This window comes from Lactuca saligna, chromosome 4 (genome assembly GCF_052625555.1).
Source record: "Lactuca saligna cultivar CGN05327 chromosome 4, ASM5262555v1, whole genome shotgun sequence".
NCBI lineage: Eukaryota > Viridiplantae > Streptophyta > Magnoliopsida > Asterales > Asteraceae > Lactuca > Lactuca saligna.
In genome coordinates this window covers 290,246,479-290,270,006 of record NC_136420.1, presented here as the reverse complement: position 1 = coordinate 290,270,006, position 23,528 = coordinate 290,246,479, and the positions used below count along the sequence as shown (strand labels likewise).

At 31.0% G+C, this 23,528-nt stretch overlaps 3 protein-coding genes across 4 annotated transcripts; all 3 read right to left on the bottom strand.

Moving 5' to 3' along the window:
- Nucleotides 1-1,778: 1,778 nt before the first annotated feature.
- LOC145043788 (glutamyl-tRNA (Gln) amidotransferase subunit C) lies at nucleotides 1,779-3,206 on the bottom strand. The gene is made up of 2 exons (XM_078992541.1): nucleotides 2,930-3,206; nucleotides 1,779-2,707 (listed from the first exon to the last, which is right to left on the bottom strand). Exons 1-2 carry the CDS (start codon nucleotides 3,090-3,092, stop codon nucleotides 1,911-1,913), a joined length of 960 nt encoding a protein of 319 aa, XP_078848667.1. The 5' UTR covers nucleotides 3,093-3,206; the 3' UTR covers nucleotides 1,779-1,910.
- Nucleotides 3,207-6,734: 3,528 nt separating this feature from the next.
- LOC145043787 (AAR2 protein family) lies at nucleotides 6,735-10,072 on the bottom strand. 2 transcript variants are annotated; one of them, XM_078992540.1, is made up of 14 exons: nucleotides 9,821-10,071; nucleotides 9,195-9,417; nucleotides 8,971-9,053; nucleotides 8,787-8,844; nucleotides 8,616-8,675; nucleotides 8,372-8,501; nucleotides 8,069-8,292; nucleotides 7,902-7,994; nucleotides 7,750-7,821; nucleotides 7,638-7,670; nucleotides 7,396-7,527; nucleotides 7,280-7,336; nucleotides 7,087-7,179; nucleotides 6,735-7,026 (listed from the first exon to the last, which is right to left on the bottom strand). In XM_078992540.1, exons 2-14 carry the CDS (start codon nucleotides 9,288-9,290, stop codon nucleotides 6,994-6,996), a joined length of 1,164 nt encoding a protein of 387 aa, XP_078848666.1. In that variant the 5' UTR covers nucleotides 9,291-9,417; nucleotides 9,821-10,071; the 3' UTR covers nucleotides 6,735-6,993. The 2 variants fall into 2 exon arrangements, with proteins under 2 accessions (XP_078848666.1, XP_078848665.1); XM_078992539.1 differs by having other exon boundaries at nucleotides 6,735-7,179; nucleotides 9,821-10,072.
- Nucleotides 10,073-11,368: 1,296 nt separating this feature from the next.
- LOC145043786 (pyridoxal kinase-like) lies at nucleotides 11,369-14,231 on the bottom strand. The gene is made up of 13 exons (XM_078992538.1): nucleotides 13,936-14,231; nucleotides 13,719-13,827; nucleotides 13,311-13,404; nucleotides 13,101-13,205; nucleotides 12,904-12,987; nucleotides 12,749-12,822; nucleotides 12,553-12,617; nucleotides 12,407-12,470; nucleotides 12,212-12,277; nucleotides 12,050-12,106; nucleotides 11,901-11,945; nucleotides 11,734-11,787; nucleotides 11,369-11,595 (listed from the first exon to the last, which is right to left on the bottom strand). Exons 1-13 carry the CDS (start codon nucleotides 14,010-14,012, stop codon nucleotides 11,455-11,457), a joined length of 1,035 nt encoding a protein of 344 aa, XP_078848664.1. The 5' UTR covers nucleotides 14,013-14,231; the 3' UTR covers nucleotides 11,369-11,454.
- Nucleotides 14,232-23,528: the final 9,297 nt, after the last annotated feature.

Here is a 23,528-nt window from a genome sequence, read left to right as displayed (position 1 = left end):
GTATATGTTATATGTTGAGTGTTGGTACTTTGGGGGAACTCACTAATCTTTGTGCTTACAACTTTGTTTATGGTTTCAGGTTCTTCAGATGATTTGTCGCAAGGTGAAGGCGTGACCGTACACATCATTGGTTTTACAACAGATTGGATCTTGAGAGACTCTGATTTTAAATCATGGTTTGGAGACAATGTTTTTGTAAACACTTTTGTTAATAATGGGTTGTTTTGAAAAGTTTTAATTTGATGAAATTTTTGGGATGTTACACTTAATCGGTAAAACCTCGTGGGAGAAACCCTTATTAAGGAAAGATATACATGAATAATAATAGACATTTGAAATAATTGCCTCATTAAAACCCTTGCTAATGAAACGTAGTGGGGAAAACTTAGTTAAGGAAAAGAGTACAATATGTTTTTAACTCCCCTTAATCAACACATCACTTAATTTCCTTGAAGTGCTACATGCCAATGTTTCGTACTATCTTTTCAAATTTGGATGTAGGGAGTGTTTTAGTGAACAAATGGGCCAAGTTGTTACTTGACTGAATTTTCTGGATGCTGATGCCTGACTCTTTTTTAATGTACTTAAACAATTGAACCATATATGACCAAATTATTTCAATTCATACAAAGATTTATTTAATTTTACCGAGTATACTTCTCGAGAATTAGAAGTTTGTGCTTCCGGCACCTTAAATCCTTATGAGATTTTCATATAAATATCATTCTCGAGTAAATCATATAAATAGACAGTAACTACATTCATTAGATGCATCTCTATTTTTGCATGTGTAAACTTAATAGATAACATAATGAAATTGCATCAACCACACAAGAGTACGTTCTCTATAATTAATTTCAGACCTTTGGGTAAAACCTTGTACAAGTAGTCTTGCTTTATACTTCACAAATTCATTTTTTTTTTTTTTTTTGTTTCTTTTTTCACATAAATACTCATTTATGTCCCATTGATATTTCCTCATTTGGTGTATGGACTTTTTTCGCATAAATACTCATTTGTATCCCATTGATATTTCCTCATTTGGTGTATGGACTACAGATCCAAAAAATTTTCGTTGAGTAAGAGAATTAAGCTTTTTATTTATGGCATCTTTCCATTTTGTCCAACCTTTTCTATTCCTACATTCCACTATAGATTTATGTTCAAGAACCTCATTTTCTTCCATAATCTCACGTGTAATATGATATGAAAAATTATTGCATTTACTCTTTAGTTTTATAATTGTTGGTAAAGATAAATTTTTATATGCATCATGTTTTTATTTAATTGCATTTAGTAAAAAAGCATATGAAAATAATTATAAAAAATGATATCAACATCTCATTTCTCATATATGATTATATTAGAGGTTTAGATTTAATGTATTAATTTAGCTTATTGTTATGTCAAAGTTTACATAAGTTGAGAACAAATAGTCAAATAGATGGGTATATTTTCATTTTGAACTTATTATTGTATCTATTTGGTGGTGTCTTTTGATGGATAAGTTTGATTTTATGATCACAATCTTATAAAATTAAAAACGATCATAGACAATATCTCAATCTTAATAATACAATACGGGTAAAATTAAACAATTTATTATGAATTCACCAAGATAATCATGGAGTTGGAAAATTGTAATTTTTGAATTCTAGTTTCTAAAGAAAAAAAGGTAGTACTTAAAATGCTTTTTTTTCTAAATTTCCAGACTTCATTATCATTTTCGAACATGCTTTTCTGTAACAAGTTGTTTGCAATTTTGAACCCGACAAAAGTTTTCGAACAAAAATATTCTTTTGGCCTATGTAGTGGTGTCGTTTTAATGATTTCAAACGCACAACTTGTTCGAACTTTCAAATTTTCAAAATGCCATAGAAAGCAATATATTGTCATAGAACGTCATATGCCTAACGCTTCTGTGCTTTCCTTCTTCTAGACTGTGCCTTCTGCCATTTCTTTCTTGGAACCACTTTACTCTTCGGTTTCAGCTTCAACTCGGGCGAAAATTTATAATTCGGATCCCTCATTCTCTTCTGTATATCTTTAAAAAACTCCATATTCAATTTCTTAGGTCCACCTTTTCTCAACTCTTCATATTCAGGTCCAGAAACAATATTCTCAAAAGCACCAATCAAAATATCCAAATCACTCATCACTTCCCACACATTAACATAACGCCCATCGGCTCCTTTCTTCAGTTTCTTCAAAGCATTTTCAACCGCAAGTTTTCTCGCTTGCTTTCCCGGAGATAATTCTTCCTGTTCTTGTTCTTCGGATTTCAAAAGCTCGGAAATTGTCCGATACTTTGGTTTTTCATCAAATTCGAATAGTTTGTCTAAATACGCATCGCTGGATTCGTTAGGGTAAGGGTCTGTCGGGATGTCGTCATCGTCGTCGTCTTCACTACCTGTCCAGAGGGTTTTCTCTTCGTCGCTTCCAGACCATACGCTTCTTAATTCGTCACTGTCGTCGCCATCGATGAGATTCGAGTGGTCTTCCGCTTGTTGTTTGACTTTTTTGATTTCTTCATTGAGATTGGTTTTTTGGGTTTCTGTGTCACTTTCGTCTTCTTCGCTTCCTGTCCAGAGACAATCGTCTTCGTCGATTTTCTTTCCCCATGCTTCTCGAAATTTCTTGTCTCCGGGCTTCCCATTGCTGAAGAGATTGTAATGAGGTTGTTTCCCTCTAGCATACGATCGAGATGCTGTAAAAGATATGTTGAATTTTAATAGAGAAATGATTTGAGTCCTCAAATTAGGAAGGCATTTTCACAAACAGTTGGGGTGCATAAGATAAGAGAACACTACCAGGTAACGTAAACATATAACGAAAAGAATTTAATGGGATTTATGAACATATGGTAATGGTATTCAAAGTTATTGATAGCAAAGAAACGAATTTTAAGATGAGGATGAAGGATGCTGACCTTGTGCAAATGGGAAAGATGAATCCTTTACTCGGGTTCTTGAGCCGATGAAGAAAAGAGAGTTCGATTGTTTACTGGGTATTCTGAGATATGATTTTGGAGTATGAAAATAAGTTTTGGTAGTTTTGAAGAGAGAGGGTAGTTGAGAGAAGCGTCGCGCCATTTCTGTTCTTGCAAACAATGGTGAAAACCAAAACCAGCTTGGGTTTTAAAACCAAATGTTTACTGTATACTCGTTCATGTATTTGACCATGTTCCCTCCCACTCGGTGTATTCAAATGCAATTAAAATCTAAATTATGTACACTTGTGCGTTTGGGATTCCTTCTTTAACTTAAAAGTCATTTTATAGAAAGATTTTTTATATAAAAAATTTAAAAAGAAATCTTTAAAATTTTTTTGGTTTAGCTTTTAAAAGTTAAAATTTAAAATTCCCAAAAAGATAGGATTTTATAACTATTAAAAAGATTCTTTGTTCACGAAAAAAAATTAATTTGAAAGAATTTTTCTATTTTGTCAAATATTTTTGGATCTTTTTAGCTTTTTGAAAAAATTAAAAACAAATATTTTTTGGATTTTTTTAACTTTTTGAAAAAATTGAAAGTCCAAAAGTTATTTGAAAAACAATGTCAAACACCCTTGGTTTGATCATTCTAAAGGGTGTTTGCTATTGTTATGTGGAAAAAAGACAAAAGTAGCCAAATTCAATAAATTCTTAGAGCCAAAAAAATAAAATAAAATAAAAATAAAGATAGGCATAATGGGCAATTTAATGAAAATATATAAAATAATAGGGAAAAGTGAATATATGGTTCTCATGTATATAATATTAGGTATAAAACCATCAAAATTGACTTTATTTTAATTAAATAAACACAATTTTTTTTTCATTGTTAGCTTTTTTCTATTGTTTCTGAGTTCATATTATTTTTGATTTCATAATTTATCTCCAACATCTATGTATTGCGAATGTGTTTTTAATATTAGACCTAGGGGTGTGCAAAAAAACCGTAAAACCGAAAAAAACCGAAACCGTGAAAAACCAAAACCGAAACCGAAAAAACCGGATATATTCGGGTCGGTTTCGGTTTTGATATTTAGATATCCGTGGATACCCGAACCGAACCGTATTACATTATATATATATATATATATATATATATATATATATATATATACTTTACACAGAAACATTATTTTATTAAATTAAATGTTTTTATTTTAGATATGCATATATAATTGATAAGTATGTCTTATGTAATGATTTATTAGTTGTGATTATTAATGGAACATTGAATAATAATCTGACTATTTGATCAAATTAGACTCTTAATACATACCCTATATTAGTTAATGGCTTTAAACGTCATTTGTTTTTTTTTTCTCAATTTTTTTTATATTTGCTTATATTATTATGCATGATATGTTTTGTGTCAAATGTATCAATGTATGGTATCTTATTAATGTCTATGTATTATATTTATCATTTTTTTTGGTAATGTATGGTGTTAGAACTCCAACAAAAATTGATTTTTTTAGCGGGTAACCGTGGATCGAACCGTGGTTACCCGTCTTTATACGGTTCGGTTCGGTTCAGTTTTTTACACAATTCGGTTCGGTTACGGATAGTGCGTGTAAGGTATCCGCCCCGTGGTCACGGTTCATAATTTTATTATTATCCGAACCAAACCGCCCCGTAAACACCCCTAATTAGACCTCTATTAGGCTTGATAACTTTCTATGACACCAACCATATGTATACTTGCATTGTTCTTTTTGATGTGTTATGTGAAGAAGTTTATTGAGTTTTTAATGAATAATTTCAATCTTTCACTATAGTTTTCTATTTTAATTTAAATATGAAGGTTTATTGGTAGTTGATAATATATTCTTATACATGGTTTGTGTTGTAAAATTAAAAATTTAAAACTCCATAAAAATATGTAAAAAGCCTATCATCTAGTCTTATAAAGAATACAAGAAAGATGGTAGAGAGATTTGACTGTATTTTGTTAAAACTATGTAGTTTTTAATGGATCTATACCTAATATTAGATACATTACAGTTAGATATTCCATTAACCCAAAATAATAATATTTACAGTTACATATTCTATTAGCCCAAAATAATAATAAAAAACATCGAATATGGGTTGCTATGGGCTTAAAGGCCTACTATTTCATAAATTTGGGTTGCAATTCATTAAAAAAAACTTTCAAATTCTGTTATTTTTTGCTCCACGAAATCATGAGATTTATTTACGAGTACTCTTATAATATTTTTTTTCAAACTTTAAATACTTTTGGCTTATGGATTTGCTACATGAGACGAAAAAAGGAACCCATATCCTCGAAATCTTTGAAATCGCAATCCATTAATTAAGACTCATTTGTGATTTGATTTTAGAGATCTTGTTATTTCTAAATTTTTTTGGAAAGTAATCAAGAAATGGGGAATGTGGTTAGATCTGTCTCTTTTGTTTTATGTTTTAATGTCAACAATTCTAATAATTATAATGTAAAATAATAAGAATGATAAAAATAAGGGTAAATTGATATGATAAAATAAGTTGTTCTTTCATAAAAGGAAAAATAGGATAAAATAAAAACAATATATCAATATACCTAATTTCCCATGCTCCATTTCTCTTTATTTTAAAATTCTAATATTGAAAAGACGTTGCTATTTCTTAACATCACCAGTTATAACAACCATATGTGATAAAATCAAACGGTATTTTAATAATAGTTTTTATTACAACAAATTTTCATTTTTTTTTACATGTACTCATAGAAACAGACAAAGCAAACTACATTGCTTGATTTTGTTTTTTTAAAGGGGAAATTTGTACTTTATAATAACATTGACCATATTCCCATTTCGGTTAATTTTTTTTTTTCTTAAATCTGTTTTTTGGATTCAAATGATCAAACATGCATTGATGGTACATCCGTTCAGGGGCAATATGGTCATTCTAGATGTATGTGTTGTACTATCATTTTAAGCCATAAGTGGCAATAATATTAATTTTTAACCCATTAGGAGTACTTTCATTTTAAGTCATAAGGAGTTATTGAATTAGCATGCTACTTTCGGTTTTTACACAAGGGTAAATCTGTAAATTGAAAGGAAAAAAAAAAACTCATTTGTCTTTTATAGCTTTGTTGTTTATTTATTATTATTATTATTATTATTTCAGATTTATATCACTTATAACATCTTACTTATATGTTTTAAAACATGTATTAAAAGAAATAAAAGTAGGTTGCTAAAATTGTATTGATAGCATACTTACATGTTTAAAAACATTTTTTAATAATAATAATAATAATAATAATAAAAAAAAAAAAAAAAAAAAATCAACATTTAGCCATTGGTTCCTATTGATAGATTCATACACAAACAAAAAAGAAAAGTTTCGTGTTCAATAAGCAGTTTATTTCCAGATGCATCTTTGTCTTCAAATGCATTGACAGATTCATACACATGCCCGTTTTCTTTAAGAAACTGTTGAATGAATTCAAAAAGACCATCTTGCCCTTGCATTTTCAAGAGTTAAAAAAATATTTAATAAATAGCATATATCTTTCTACTTAAACAGAAAAAATTCGATTAGATTGCACATTTGTTTTTCACAAACATAACAAAGTTTTTTATAGTATAAAGCAACTCCAATAAAATCATATTTTCCCACTATATACTAAAGAAGATAGAATTCTACAACTAATTAGGCTTGCTTTAGTTAATAAAGTCGACTTGTGTAACATTAACCCTCTTTATACAACAAATAAACTAACAAGATCATATAATAAAAAGTTGTTACATTTCTATAAAGTATAAACTAGCCTTTTTTAACATTTTATCTGCTCCATCAAATTAGCCACATTCCACAAAATTCACAACCCACAATCAAACATTTCCCTATGGCATTAACTTTATACACAAAATTCATCTGAAATCCCTTACTATAAATAGACATTGCACAAAAATTTCTTGTTATAATCCAAAAAAAATCTTGATGTTGTTTCCAAATGCCTAATAAGACGCCAAAAATCCATCATATCTTCACTCCTCCAACATCACCACCACCGGAGCAAACTACAAAAACAAATTTGTTACACAGTACACAGTACACAGTAAACAGTACACAGTACTAACCTCATCATCTTCTTCATAAAAGATGCCATCTCTCGTGTCATGCTCAAATACCCATCCAAGAGACGACTCTAGTAACTCTTTAAGTTTTCTTGTCTACATAAATACATTACACAAGTTTATAAAGTTAAAACTTGAAATTAATATAGAAGAAAATTAATAAAGCTTTAGTAAAATGAGTGAGAATTATACTCACCCAAGACAAAAGGTCTCCATCAACAAAGGGAGCTTGAAGCACAAGCAAAAAGAACTCCTGTAAAAATTTAATTATTAACAAACTAATTAAGCACTAAAAAAAAAAGATTGGATTACCTTACACAGATGTTGAAGAAAACTATCAGAAGATAAAAAGGAATCATCTAACAATGTGATAGACCCTTTTGTAGCAACATTATTTTCTTTTTGAAATGCATACTTGAGTTGATAATAGAGAACCTTGATAAACTATTAAAAAAAAAAATCACAAACTTTAATGTCAACAACAAAAAACAATAACAAATTATAGATAATAGAAATATAGAATAACAATAGTTGTCAAAATCATATACAATTACCTTAGTAAACAAATTACTCCGTGTATGAAGAGGCTGAAAAAAAAAAAAAAAAGTTAAAACATTTTGTATGGATAAAGTGTTGATGTTTAATAAAATATTTGAGAAAACTTACAGCTTCAGTACAACCAAATAAAAGGTTAACAAAATTTTTCCATTGAAGAAATGCTTCAAGTGATTGTCCCATCTGCCAAATAAACATATTTGATTTCAGATACTTTTTTTAAAATGATTTTTTTAAAAAGAATTTCACTAAAAAAATCTTACCAAAAACGCAACAAAAGCAAATTGCAGTTCTCCAAGAAGCAAATCTTCCATTCCTCCATATTCTTTAATCAAAATGCTTTCCAAAAGACTTGTCTACATGGTATAAGAAAAACGTCTCATTTATGTTTTTCCAAGGGGTAAAATGGTAATTTTGCAACGCGTAGTACCTTGTCGAGATTCAAGGAAGTAAGATCTTGCCCGAGGATTCCCTTTTGTTTAATTAAACGTGGGATTTTCGTGTAATAACAACCTCTTTTTACAATTTTATCATCAGATTTTTGAATTTTAGTGTTCTTTAATTGCTCAGATAAAGCTTCCTCCATTGCAGTTTTTGGATTGTTTACAAAAATGTCGGGTTCATGAATTATTGTGATCTCTGCTCCAATGGGTTCTGCATGTGGAATGAAGATTAAAAGAAAAAACAATTTTTTTAATAAATCATGTGTTTAGTTATATAAAATTATAATTACCAATTCTTTCAATTAAAGTTTTTGTAATGTAGTTTGATAACATTTTCCATTCTCCATATTGACTTAGTGTAAAAGGCCCGAGGTATTTGTCAAATTCCATATTTTTTACACCTTGAGAGTATCTTTCTTCCTTCAATAAAGAAAAAAATTGATATTCAAAGACTAAATAGGTTATAAACTTATAATATTGTGATTATTTAGAGTCAAAAACTCAAAATAATAAGAAAAGGTTCATAATTCATACCTCTTCTTCTGATATTTTAACTAATCGTTCCTCTTGTTGATCCCACTTGCGAACAATTACCTATCATATGAAGTAAAAAGAGAATAGTTTTGATTAAATTAATGGAATAAAAAGGGTACAAATGGTGTTTATATTTGATCAAAATGAAAGAATAAGTGAGAAAATTCTGACCTGAGATGGATTCAAATCGATAAAGAAACCTATCATTGGTGAAAATTCACTTCCACCTCTGCAAGAAAAACAATTCATAATTCAAGAACAATCATATGAAATTATATATCTAAAGACTCTAAAGCGTTTCAAAATGATATGAAAATAGAAAAATGGGGAATTTGGATGATGAAAAGTAGCTAACCTGTTTGAAGAACTGTAGTATATAAAGTGAGGACCTGGAGGAATCATCTTGATACCTTTGAAATTAGGTCCAACAGAAAACATCTGTATTATATAATCATATACAGTTAACACCAGATATTAAATACCAAATCACAAGATACTAAATAAAATACCCCAAATTCTTGATTATGGAAAGAAATGGAGAAAAAATAGAAGAGTTGTAACTAAAGGGTAGTGTAGTACCTGAGTATCGATGCCAAGAAGAGTGTGCTGAGGAACATCGAGGAAAAGAAGAGAGGCGCCTTTCTTCACCAACTCTAAAGCTGTATCTGCATCCATTATTAATTCTAGGGTTTTTGACAGATTCTGTTTTCTGATTTGCTGAGGGTTTTTGATGAATTTGCTTTTAATCGGTGATGTATGTTCTTCTCAAGTCAGATGCCTGTTGTAGTCTTGAACAAGAAATCTGTTTGTTTTTTAAATTTCAGCAAAAAAAAAAATCAACATATAATGACTATTTTCAGCGATATGGAGTATTTTCAGCAACATTATGGAATTTCCAGCACTATTTTCATATTTTCATCAAGAAAAAGCTTGATTTTCAGCAATGTTATGGAATTTCCAGCAAAATACATCAAGAATATTGATTTTCAGCAGCATTTAACAAGAATTTTAAGCAAGAAAATCTATTTTCAACAATATTTTCGGATTTCCAACATCCTACAACAAATTTAAGCAACAAGAAGCAATTTCAGCATAATTAAACAACAAATTTCAGTACATTAGAGAGTTTTTCCAGCAAGATTAAGCAATAATTTCATGTTAGAATTGAAAAAAAAATAAAATAATTCGAAACGGGCGGTGCAAACCTGTTCGTTTTCAGTGGAAATCGGAGAAGCTATTCTTCGCCTGCGACCGGAGAGGAGGTCCTGCGATCGGAGAAGAGGGCGGCGATTCTGATCGGAGATGAGGAACGATCGAACGGTGCTGGAGCGAAGCAGGGAGGCTTCGAGGGTGGGAAGTCGGAAGAATTGGAGGCGCCGATAAAACAAAAGGCTTATTTTGAAGTGACTAGCCCATGTCTGCGAGGATGTATGTCTTCTTCTACTACTGTACTACAGTTTACAAGCTTCCCGAATCACAAGTCCGATTTTAATTTTGACCTTTTATTTCTTAAAAAAATATTTAAATAAAATTTAATTTTTATAACACATTTAATTTATAAGTTGTCCTCAAAAGACAAATTGCAGAAATGATTTTGGTCCAAAAAAATTTGATAGTTCACCAATGGTTTTAAGAACCACCACTGGAAACCATCTGAGCCATCCCTAGACAAACCACCTTCACCAACGCCGTCTGAACATCAGATTGTAACTTGTGTTACAAATCTGGATAGTCACAGCCGCCTCCCTTCTTGTCGGAGATAGAAGTTTTAGAAGACTCTTCATCTCCATCATCATCATCTGAGGCCTCTCCTTGTCTGTCGTTGAATGTGAAAACCACTGTCAGCCCATCTTCACCAAAGATAACGTACTAACGGACAAAAAAAGACAAAACTCTAAGTTTTTTAGGAAAAAAAAAATTTGAATCAATGAAGGAAGCTCGTCGGTGAAAATGACACTCACTGATCTTCAAATTTTAAACACGGTGCCGCAACCGAATCTTAACCCGGAAAATTTAAGCACATTTCTAAAAATTCAACAAGTTCTCGAAAAATACCGCAACTAGATTCTATGGTTTTTATGTTTTTTTTAGTAATTTAGGTTAATTTTCTATGTTTTTTAGTAATTTAGATTTAGGTTTCTATGTTTATTTAGTAATTTAGCTTTAATTTTCTATTTTTTTAGGTTTAATTTTCTATACTTTTTAATCAATGTAATGTGATTTTAATTAATGTAAAATATTTTATTATGTTTTAAATTATGGTTTTTTATTTAATTTAATCATAAAAAAAGAATATTGTAAATTGGTAACCATTTCCAATGTCTAATGAATTGGTGGAGCTGACATGGCACTGAGTTGGTAGCACTTCTCTGATAGTTTGGCTGTAACCACTCCCCGCAGTCTTATTTATCGAAATGTGACTGTAACCACTCCCCACAGTCTTATTTATCGAAATGTGACTCCCACAGTCTTATTTATCGAAATGTGACGTAACGGCCAACCATACATGTCATTTGACTGTATTGTTGTACTATCTGAAAAACAACATTTTTATAAGATTGTGTGCTCTTTACTTTAAACTTGACCATGTCTTAACGTATTCTACAAAGTACGCAAAATTTGTTTTGGTGAGAGAGCAACCAAATAAATCATTATCTATATATTTATCAAATCTCACAGCAATTCTCCATTTAATTAATTAATGATATAGTTGGAGTGGAGGCATAACATTACTCTAAGATTCGACACTATACTTTGTACTTAAATCACAAATTATCTGAAAATTCTAGTTTGATTAAACATAAAACATTTGAAAAATAATAATTGTACATATATGCATTTAATCATATAACTGAGAAATATATTTAATTTGTGGGTTTCGAATATCATCTTGACTTTGAATCAATCTAATCTCCAAGCTGCTTGACTGTGGATCATACCCTGCTTTCTCATAATCCGCTAATGTTCGACTTAAAACAGCCTGTAAATATTTCACACACCAAATAACACATGCTTAAACAACATAAATATATTTAAAAAAAAAAAATCAATTCAAATTTTTTCCAAAATATATATACTATAGACATATTAAATAAACCACAATAAGCACGTGACATACTTGTAAGCTTGATACAGCAAGTTCTGCTGCTTTGTCTAGGTTTTCAGGATATTTCTGAAGAAATTAAAAAAAGGTCTTTAAGAGCCCAACATTTAAAAAAAATAATAATAATTTGATGAATAATGAATTAATTGTCATAAAAAATAAATGCATTAATTAGTAATTACATTGCTCCATCCAAGTAATAATGCAGTCATCAAGTCTCCTGTTCCCTGTAACCAGATACACACACAGATATATATATATATATATATATATATATATATATATATATAGAGAGAGAGAGAGAGAGAGAGAGAGGGAAGAAAATATATACTGTGAAATATGCAGGGATTTTAGGGATAACAATCTTGAATTGGAGAGGAGATTGATCCTATAATATTTAGAATTTAAATATTAAGAAATAAAAAGAAAGTTGTAAGCAAAAAAAAAATCAGTTGCTATAACTTATAAAGATTGATTGAATTTGAATGTGTACCTTTTGTTTCTGATGACTTCCAATTAGAAGAAGATTGCCATCTATGGATATGCTTGTTATCACAACCTGAGAAAAAATAAAAATAAAAACTAGATTCTAAAGAAAATAAATAATTCAAAAATAATAATAATATAAATAGCAGAGAGAGAGAGAGAGAGAGAGAGAGAGAGAGAGAGAGAGAGAGAGAGAGAGAACCTTTGATGGGCCAGCAGCATGAAGATGCCTGCATGCTTCCCTTCCATCTTTCTCAGATGCAATTCTGCAGAAGGTTAAATATGTCAATTTACATGCCCAACAAATTAATAAAATTTTGAGATTTTGTGTGTTGAAATTAAAAGTACTTGAATCCAGTCAACTGTTCAGCTTCAAACTGATTGGGAGTCAACATTGAAGCAATAGGGACAACCTAAACATGAATTACAAAAAGAGTCATTGTATATATAAATAATCAAACTTATTACATTATATATATATATATATATATATATATATATATATATATATATATATATATATATATATATATATATATGTTACCTTTTCGCGATATACTGACACCAATTCTTGAGGGACATACAACTTTCCTTCATCACCCATCACTGGATCACAAACTGATAAAAGAAAAAAAAAAAACTACAGACATTATATTTATATATTTCACAAAAAAAAAATGCTAAAAAATGAAAACTTACCATATGTAAGATTAGGATTAATGGATCGAAGCTTTTTAACTACTTCTAATACATTTTCCAGAAAAGAAACTGAACCAATGTAACCTGTAATTGTAAATGCATCAACAAAATTATTCAAATATTGAATCACAATTTCTTTTAAAGAAAATATATATATTTTTTTTTTGTATTGGAAAAATGAGTAACCTAGAAAATACCAGTCAATAGATGTGTGTAGTGTAGTAGATTATTGGCTTCTAGGCCTTCTATTAACTCCCAAAGTTGTTTTCCATTTAGAACTTGTCCTTTGAAAGTTGGGTATCCTGTAAAAATCTGTTGTTGTTAAGTCATGGATAGATTGAAATTGACGAATATGACCCTGAATGTTGGGGTGTTTAATGAAGTAAACAAAAGAACCCTAAACTTGCCTGTATGATTTGAGAATTGCACTGACATAATCGGATCAACATCATAACCTAGTAATTGGAGTGGAAAGACAGCAGATTTATTGCCAACATAACCCTAGATCACAAAAGATCAAAATATATGATTGAGAATTGCTTCATTAAAGTAATTGCTTGCTCATATTCAACTCACATCTAAGAAAAACATATTGCAGGATAATTATGATTTCATACTTTCTAGGCAAAACATGGCATGTTGGCTTAAGATGATGAACATGCAAAGTGTTGTACACAAAGCTACAGTTGTAATCAAAATCAACTAATTTCCTGATTTTGATCGGACACTGAAAAGCTGTAATCTAATGCCAATTTCCGAAAATTCAAACATATTCGCAATCAAAGGGGAGGGAGGAGACGAAAAGTAGAACGAACCTGAACAGTGTGAGACTGAATGCTGAGAACCCGACCCGTTTCCGATGGTAAAGCTAAAGATAGGATTGGAGGTGCCATTTTTCGCGGATCCTTATTCGAACTCCTAGCCCTTCAATTCGAATCCATTCACACACACACACACACAAAGAATGAATCAATTACAATACGCACAATCAGTTTAAATCAACAAAATGTACAGATAAAACTTCTTCTTCACCTAAAATAAGATAATCTTCGGAATGCGATCGATTCAGAACGGAAATTATTGTACAATGAAGTCTGTAATCTAATCATAAACCAAAGAAGACGATACACGAATTAGCACTAAACAGTTAACATCAACACTTTCGAATTATGTTGAGAACTTTGCTTGTAAACTAAAGCTAAGATGTTTGCAAATTTTCATGGAAAAGGACGAAGAATTTTGTATCGTCAATCGGTGTTCATACGAGATAAGAATAAGATAATCAAGCTTGAAGGTTTTTAGGGTAGCAAAGTCAAAGTAAGAGGGTGGGTTTGAATTTTGAAGTCATTTGATGTAATCTCAAAATCAAAATTATAATTTGGATATGACTATATTGGAAACTAGTTGTGAGATCGTATATTATACGGGTTGATTAAAACAAAATATTAAGTACAAATGATTAAATAAAATTTTTATTTGAATTTGAATCTGAAATAAGTGAAAATTATCAGAAAAAAAAACATGCAAAAAATAAATAAATTAAAATTATGTGTTTAGTGTGTACGAAACGGGTTAATTATAAAAAAAATGTTAAACATAAAGGTTTAAATTGTAAATTTATTTGAAATTTAAAATTTGAAATTAATAGTCATTATGGTAGGTTATGAAAACTAAATTAACGATATATTGGAAATAAAAATTAAAGTAATGACAAGTGGAAAATAAATATATATTTCAAATTATGATAAAATGACATGTGGCAAAGTCATTTTCATTTATTATGGTAGATGGACGGTAATTAACTTTATATCCGACAACTATTTTTTTTTTTTTTTTTATAAATTTTTTTATTTTATAGATCTAGGTAATAAACTTTTTGAAAATGTTCACATATGATCATTATGATCGGGTGTAGCAAATTACATTCGGTCATAACCGGGTCATATGTAAACATTTCTAAAAAGTTTGTTACCTAAATATGCACAAAAAAATGTAGTTATCCAGATATGAGCACGCCGAAAAGGTAAAAATAAATTAGACGAATGGTCCATGTAGTTTAGGTAATTTGTACGTTTGATTTCTAACTTATTATTTAACCTGGATGATCCCTACTGTTTGTTTTTATTGTGTGTTTGGCCCCTGTCTTACCACAAAAGAGTGTTGTGCCTTTTTTCTATTTATTTTTTAATTAGTTTTCTTATTTATTTATTTTTTTTATATATTTTAAAAAATTAATAGACCTCACATATTTGTATTTCAACTTAAAACCATATATTTGTTTCAGGTTTAATGTGAGGAGACACAAATATGTGGAGTCTATTAATTTTTTAAAATATATAAAACATAAATACATAAATAAGAAAAATAATTAAAAAAAATAAATTAAAAAATAGCACAACAATCTTTTGAGATAAGACAAGGACCAAACGCACAACAAAAATAAACAGTAGGAATCATCCAAGCTAAAAAATAAGTTAGGGACCAAACGCACAAATTACACAAACTACAGGGACCATTCGTGTAATTTACTTTTATCATTACGGTTTGTTCACATCTGGGTAACTATCTTTTTTTGTACACATCTAGGTAACGAACTTTTTGGAAGTATTCACATATGACCATTATGACCAGATGTAACTTGCTACAGCCGGTCATAATGGTCATATGTGAACACTTCTAAAAAGTCCGTTACCTATATATGTACAAAAAAAGATAGCTACCCAAATGTGAACAAACCGAAAAATTAATTACTTTATTAAGTCCATTTCCCGAGTATATTACGTATAATACATCTTTTGTTCTCATTTTGTAAATTTGACACCATTGATTTTAATAGTTGGAAACTCTATACATTTATATTTTTTTGTCTTTGTAGTTTTTTACGTAACTATGAACTTTAGTGACTAATTCTTTAAATACCTGGAATTATGCATTAAACCCCATTAATTTCTCCATCGTCCTCAGTACGTTTAGTCTCTTTTGTTTATGCATATCCAAGCTCATCAACTATAACGCTAACATCGAAACCACCATAGGTCACTCCCATCACCATGGATCTTCTGTCCTCCACGCCAACATCCACATTCCCTCTCTCTCTCGCTTGCACACATCTATCTCTCATACTCTCCTCAACCACCAATATTGACACGACAGTTCTCGCTTGCACATATCTATTTCTCACACTCTCCTCCACCACAAACATTGACATGACAGTTCTCGTTTGCACATATTTATCTCTCACACTCTCATTCACTACCAAAATTGTCACAACAGTTGTGGAGCTGGTTGTACATAACCGTCGACCACAATCCCTCTCTCTTTCTCTCTCAACAAGTTATAACCACTGATATCTCTTTCTTCTATGTAAAAAACTGACGTCGATCTCAATCTCCTCATATCGTTGATCTCATTCTTCTCTAGGGTTGAAATCAACTTTTAGGGTTTTGGTTTTCAGGTTTTGGCCCATTTCAATTTTAGTTTCTAACAAGCTTAATCTAATTTTGAGTTGTATGCGGTGAAAATGATGTTGGCAACGATGGTGAAATATGATGGTGTTGATGTTATACAATAATGTCTGTAGTTGTATACTATGGTGGTGGTATACAGTGGAAAAGGATTAAGAATGAGATCCATTTATTTCTTTAATAATAATACTTCTTAAAAAACAACATTACATAACATAAATAAAAGACAAAAGTAAAGACATTTTAGTAATTTTATATTGGAAAAGTTTCATATATATCATCATAAACTTCATAATTACGTTCTTTGTAAAACTTTAAATTACGTGTATATCCTTATAAAAGCTATAATATATATATATATATATCCAAATACTTTATTGAATGATAATACATTTAAAAATTAGAAACAATTTCTTTAAATTAAAATTGTAATTAAATTACTAAATTAGTTATTTGCAACACTTTTTATAATCGATCTCATTATTCACAATAAGGTTATCCACAACATGTTTTTTTATCGTTTCATATTCTACATAATCGATTAGCAAAACCCGTTGATTTTATATTTTTATTTAATTGTTAAACAATAAAGATCATCTCCTACAATCGATTTACAAAACGCGTGATTATGCTCTTCTAAACAATTATGTTCGTCATTTGGTTCTTCAGTTATAATTAGACAAGTAAATGACGTAAAAAAAACAATTTCAATGTGGATGTCAATATTTTGTAAGGATTCATAAACTTAATTAAGTTGAGAATAATAATGTAGAAGGGTAATATTGTAATATTACAAGTTCATTATATTTTTAATAATAAAAATCAATTTAAAGATAGTGTTTTTTTAATATATTAAATATGATTAAATTTAGTATATATATATATATATATATATATATATATATATATATATATATATATATATATATATATATGTTTATCCTTTTATATTTATTTAACATAATATCATTAAGGATAAGTAAGATAAAGATCGTGATGGATTTGCTAACCATAATGCTCAAAGATGTCAAAGTTCCAAAAAAAGAACTAAGGGGTGTTTGGCTTATCTTTTTGGAAGCCAAAAATACTTTTGGCAAAAGTTACAAAAAGACAACATCTTTTGATTTTTCCAAAAAGTTATTTTTCCTTATATAAAAAATCAAAAGTAGCTTTTAAAATAGTGTTATCAAACATCTCTTGCATTTTATCTTTTTCAAAAATAACTTTTAGCCCCTCAAAAGATAAGTCAAACACCCCCTAAACTTGCAAAAAAAAAAAGTACATCAAAGGGACCGGAACTATAATTTACTGAAATATATAATTTTCTTTGTGGAAATTAAAACAAAAGAAGCCAAAAGCTATTCAGTGATTTTATAAGGCTGAAGGGAGTGGTGCCACTGAAACCGTACTCTCTTCACTGCCACATAAGCGTCATGTCATTTTTTACCACATTAGTATAGTTTCTTGTCACACCAAGGGAGTGGTGCCATACTTTTATTTTATTTTCTTTTTTGTTTTTTTAGCTATTTTAATTTAATAAAACTTCTTTTTTAACCAAAAAAACATAATTTTAAAAAGATAATATTTCATTAATTAAAAATACAAATACCATACATTGTTTAACTTAAAAAAAAAAATAATAAAAAAAAAATAAAAAAAAAAAAACCTAAAATTTTAGAAAATCATATTAAAAACATAAAACCTACAAACTTATTAAAAAAACAATTAAAAACTTTAAAAAAACTAGAAATTAACCACGATTTACGTAATGTTTTTCACTTGCTCCTTCATCGCCAAAATAACTTGAAGCTCGTCCCTGGTCATATTCGACGTGTCCATCGCTAGTATTCGCATGTCACTCTTTCTTTGTTTTCGAAGCTCTCTTTTAGAAGCAATTTGCAAAATCTTTTTCATTCTATCTTTTATACCCTTCCTGTCGGCCCCCGTTTCTTTCAACTCATATGAATCCAACGCTTTGCCTTTACCTTTGCTTTTTGCTTTGCCTCTTCCCATTGGTCGAGAAGGTAGTGAAACTAGAACAGGTTCATCTTCATTCAGATCAAATTGAACACGAGCATCTGATGTAATGTGGTCGAACTCAGATGTTCTGTTGCGTTTTGAACCACTGTCGATATGTTCGTCTGATGTTTTGCTACTTTGCCATTTCTTGTTATCTTTCACAAAATTCCAAACTTCAAGAAACTTGAAAGCCTTCAGATTTTATTTTTGATACACTTTCAACGTTTTCTTCAAAATCACTTCATCGTTTTCTCCACTGTTCCATTGACGTTTCATGTTGTTATACAAATCATTAAACAACATGATTTCCTTGTTCGTCTTCCCCCATTTGGAGTACACTTGATGTTTTGAACAATATTTTCCATGGTTCATTCCTTTATGGAACCTATGTAAAACGCGAATCCAAAAGCGGTCATGCTTTTGGTCTTTTCCAACCTTCGCATCTTCTGAAATATCGATCCAAGATTGTGCCAACACTAACACTTCTAGGGGTTCCCAACATTTAGCCTCCGCCTTCTCGTTTCTTTTAGTTGCTGCTCGAATAGGATGAGTTTCTGTAACGAATTCCGGTTGGGAATAAGAAACAACCGTTTCTGGTTGTGTTTGTGTTTGTTGAACAAACTCGGGTTGCGACAAAAAATCAAATGGATTAAAATTTGTGTCGGGTTGTGGTAGTGTTTGTGGTAGTGGTTGCACTGATCATTGTGGAAAATACGGAAGCATACCGCCGTAGTGGTAATAAGGAGGTGTAAAAATCGGTCGATCATGTAACAACCCAACCCATTTTTTTACGCCCAAAAATTTCATTTAAAATAAGTGGTTTGTAAAATATTTATAACAAAACATCATCCGATCATATCATTTCATAAAACATATTACGTGTCTGAAAACCCAAAACAAGAAAATAATAATAATAATGTCTGAGTACAATCCCAGAACATCTCATAATGCGGAAATCCAAAGTGTGTATGTATGATGTGCCACTACCGCGCCGGCTCCTTCCCCTTCGCTGAAGAGGTACCTGAAACCAAAACTGAAAACTGTAAGCACGAAGCTTAGTGAGTCCCCCCATCGTACCGCATACCATACAATCATATCACATACATACTGTCAGACATTTTTGGGGTGCCCGACCTACCCGGTACGACCATTCTGGGGTGCCGACCTACCCATGTCAAGCCATTCTGGGGTGTTGACTACCCTTCAGTCCTAACAACCGAACCTCGGGGACTATTTTACCCCCTACTTCTACAACTTGGTTATGATTATTTATTCTAAATAATCTTTTGTCAAAAAGTCGTTTTCGACCCCTATTGCCTCTAAATTCACTAGCTCGGATCTACAGGCGTTACAATTATCTCCCCCTTAGGATGATTACGCCCCGGAATCATCAACGAAATAGAGCTCATATGATGACTCCATTCGTTATCTATTCATCCTAAGTCATAACTTCAATGTTTCTTCGAACGTGTATCTAACTCTTAGACTCCTTGACTACAGGCGGTGCTCGATCTTGCATCCGCCCTCTATCTCACATTAGACTCCAAATTATGACCTTCAAGTCACAACGTCAATGCTCAGTTGATACGAACTTAAGATAAGTTCTTTCATTACTACAATGGAACGATGTGTCATATTCTAATGACCTATCATCGTGTGATTCATTGCTTGGACTCAGGTCGTTTAGAGTCAAATTCTGGAACAAACTATACCTTCCTTCATGTTCTAATCACATCTTAAAAGGTAGCATTTCTAGCAACCGTCGCGATACTTCTACTGATCGCTTTGATTAATTCTTATGGCTTAAGTTGGTGCTACATCGAACTTGGTTCTCTGTAACATACTTATCGTAGTCGGACTCAATTCGATATGATGACTTGGGTCGGAATATCAACAATCTTCTTGGTCATTACCGAAACAATGGTAACGACATACTTGAATAAAACGAAATCAATTACTAGCTTCTTGGTAACCTTGTGACTTTCCGTGATCCAAGCGTGAGTCCAGTGCTTCTGGTAGTATATGCATCTACTACCTTTCACACTTACTCATACTCGTCCCAAGTATTGTCTTGCGGTTCCTAAGTCCTAAAATCACAAAACAATTTAACACATACGAGTGTGTCCAAATAATCATAAAAATTTCCCTGGACTCTACTAGGACTTCTTATATGCGTATCTTCAATCTGATGGGTTTTGGTCATAAGACATCCTATGTGCTCATACAAACCCTAATGCTTGGATCTAGGTTTCTCTATTGTACATGCTTTGAATCCAAGACTATAAACCCTAATTCTAGCATACATATAATCATATTAACATGAGAATAAGTTTATAGTGTTACCTTGATTGTTATGTAGCAATAACAATCCCAAATCTCCTTGTATTGACTTTGGAAGGCTTAGAGTCAAAAGTGTCACTCCTCTAATGGTTCACAAACACCATAAGCAAATGGAGAAGGTATAAAGAGAGAGGAGAGAGGTTAGAATTCGTCCTTAGGACTCCTTGGGAAGGGATTCACGAATTCATGAGCCAAGGGGTGTTTATATAGGTGTAGAGATAGGGTTTCAGTCATTATCCTTATCTAGTTGCTTATCCACAAAGCAACCCATAAGATAATCCTTGAATCCTTATCATAGTCGAATTCTAAGGCCTTATCACCTCAAATTCGTTCATCATATATTTAAGATAATCCTTACCTTATTTTGTAACTATCACATAATTACAAATCAGCTCCTCTAGTTTAATTAATTACACTTGATCACAAAATTAATTCCTAATTAATTATTGACCAATATTAATTAAACAAATATGATTTCTCCTTTAATATATTATTCTTATAACATATTAATAAATCATAATAACCTCTCTCTCTTTATTTATTTCTCCAATCAAGTTGCTTTGGTGAAGGCAACCTAAAAGGACCTTGCACCATCGGGTCAAGTACATACCAAAATAGTTATGGACTTAGACACTAATCCAACAGTCTCCCACTTGGATAAGTCTAACAACTATTCTGCGTATGACTTCAGATCCTGATCTGCAATCGTAGCTTTCCAAAGCCGTTGTCAACTCTGGTCCTATCAGATACGCGTGTCCTTAGATAAGGGATCATATATTCCTCCATTCTAGATATCATATGAGATATGATTTCAAATCATTCTCTTTGTACTATATCTTGATTTCCGATTTATGACGACAAACTAATTGAACAAATCAAATTAGCCCTAGCCCGGCCGAGCATTTACGTATGTCATCACTAAACCATCGAGGGGCCCAAAGATATCGCTTTTATCCTACTTTGGATAAGAGGAACGGATAAACTTTGATACAATGCTCGCTTACACTCACTCACCGAATTACACACAACAATATGTTTTATAACACCAAGTTACTGGTGCGTTTACATATTATCAATGTGCAACCAATTCGCAAGATACAACTCACACATCTCGGTTTCAAGAATATAAGATGTTATCGTCTCACTAATCACTCGTAATACAATTCATGGAGTGATCCAAGTGAGCGTGGGTTTAATCCAATGCTCAAATCATATTCATAAGCACTCATGAACGTTGCAGCAAACATTTGCTTATGTCTAATACTCTTCTAGACAATCCACACACCAATTCACGACAGTCTTCATTCATATCTACTTCCAACATATGAACGATTGTGGCCCGTTTGAATAATTCGATTATTCTTAATAAACTCAATTATTCTGGAAGTCAAAACATGCAAATGTGAAACACAAGAATAATACTAATCTCATATGGCCTCAAACCTTTGAGTATAAATAAAACGCCTTTTATTTATCACCATATTGATTACTCATTATTTGTCGTTTCGGGTAATCAACTTCTTACTTGAATTCCAACACTTGTCCCATGCTCCTAGCATGCACACAATGTTTACCTATGGTTCTTACTTTGTGAAATAGATCACATTGAACACATTTCCAATCCTTCTCATTTCACAACTCTAAATCCGTTTTTCATATGTTAAAGAATATCAAATTCTTGTTACTTATAGAATATGCTAGATTCTAACATTCTATGCAACTATCCTTTCGTAATGTCACTGCACCAAGTCACAAAGACTATTGCCAATGATATTACAAAGTCCTCTATCGGAGATTGTTACAAGACAATTCCTTAGATATGATGTCTCTCACTCAAAGTACATTCCTTTGAACGTCCCTTTGCATAAACGTTTCTAATCTAGACTTAGATTTTCAATATTCAATTCCCAATATAGATACATTTCCATATTTTCCATATGATAACTTATTTTTAATAGAATCTTATCTATTCCTAATAATGTCAATATGGTCCATCCAATACCATGCTTCCAACTAATCACAAGCAACCAATCCTCGTCGAACTTTGGATTGTTCTTTGATAGTTGTTTAATTATTTTAGTCAAAACCGATTCTAGTCCCTTTTCCTTCTAAATGCGCTAGACATTTGGAAAATTTAAGAATGGTCAAACATTAAAGCATTTGCAATCAATCCTATACCCGAAGCGTATGGGACACGATGCACAATGTTTTATTTGCTATGTTCTCAAAATTCGAATTGTGAAGAGGGATGCGGTAATCATAATCAAAATTTTAAGAACACACTATGTACCTTTGACTAAATCTATTAACGTTTCACAACCTAATCCTTTAGATTTGAAATGAAGCATAATATGCTCTCCCTTAATTATAGCAAAACAACCTTTCAACTCTTACAACTTTGCAAAGTATGACTCTTGTTTTCTATAATTAATATTGCCAACTATGCAATACTTGCCTTAATAATCATACAATCATAACATTTATGCTCCCACTATCATGATGATTATTATAAAACATAACACTTATGCTCCCACTAGCTTCGACATGTATTCATAAACATCTTAACTTTCAGAAAAACAATACTTATTGAATTTCTTAAGTTCATGTTTCTAATACTTAGTGCTTTGATAATCTTTTATCAAGACTTCTTGAACTTATACACTTTTTCCTTAGATAGTTCATATGTGTGTCTTAACAATTAAGACTAATTGCCAAACCTCACAATTCAAATTATGGAAAGGGATGCCGTAACCATGATCGAATTTGAGAATGCAATTTTACAATCACTATCTTTTAAAATCT

What these genes read in the sequence shown, in the direction of transcription:
- LOC145043786 (XM_078992538.1), bottom strand. Translation starts at nt 14,012, where the DNA reads ATGATTAGATTACAGACTTCATTGTACAATAATTTCCGTTCTGAATCG. An exon ending in CTACACACATCTATTGACTG is followed by an intron (nt 12,988 to 13,100) that starts GTATTTTCTAGG and finishes TTACAATTACAG; the next exon opens with GTTACATTGGTTCAGTTTCT. An exon ending in GAACAGTTGACTGGATTCAA is followed by an intron (nt 12,471 to 12,552) that starts GTACTTTTAATT and finishes AACCTTCTGCAG; the next exon opens with AATTGCATCTGAGAAAGATG.
- LOC145043787 (XM_078992539.1), bottom strand. Translation starts at nt 9,290, where the DNA reads ATGGATGCAGATACAGCTTTAGAGTTGGTGAAGAAAGGCGCCTCTCTT. An exon ending in TTAAAATATCAGAAGAAGAG is followed by an intron (nt 8,502 to 8,615) that starts GTATGAATTATG and finishes TCTTTATTGAAG; the next exon opens with GAAGAAAGATACTCTCAAGG. An exon ending in AACTTTAATTGAAAGAATTG is followed by an intron (nt 8,293 to 8,371) that starts GTAATTATAATT and finishes TTCCACATGCAG; the next exon opens with AACCCATTGGAGCAGAGATC.
- LOC145043788 (XM_078992541.1), bottom strand. Translation starts at nt 3,092, where the DNA reads ATGGCGCGACGCTTCTCTCAACTACCCTCTCTCTTCAAAACTACCAAA. An exon ending in ATCTTTCCCATTTGCACAAG is followed by an intron (nt 2,708 to 2,929) that starts GTCAGCATCCTT and finishes TATCTTTTACAG; the next exon opens with CATCTCGATCGTATGCTAGA.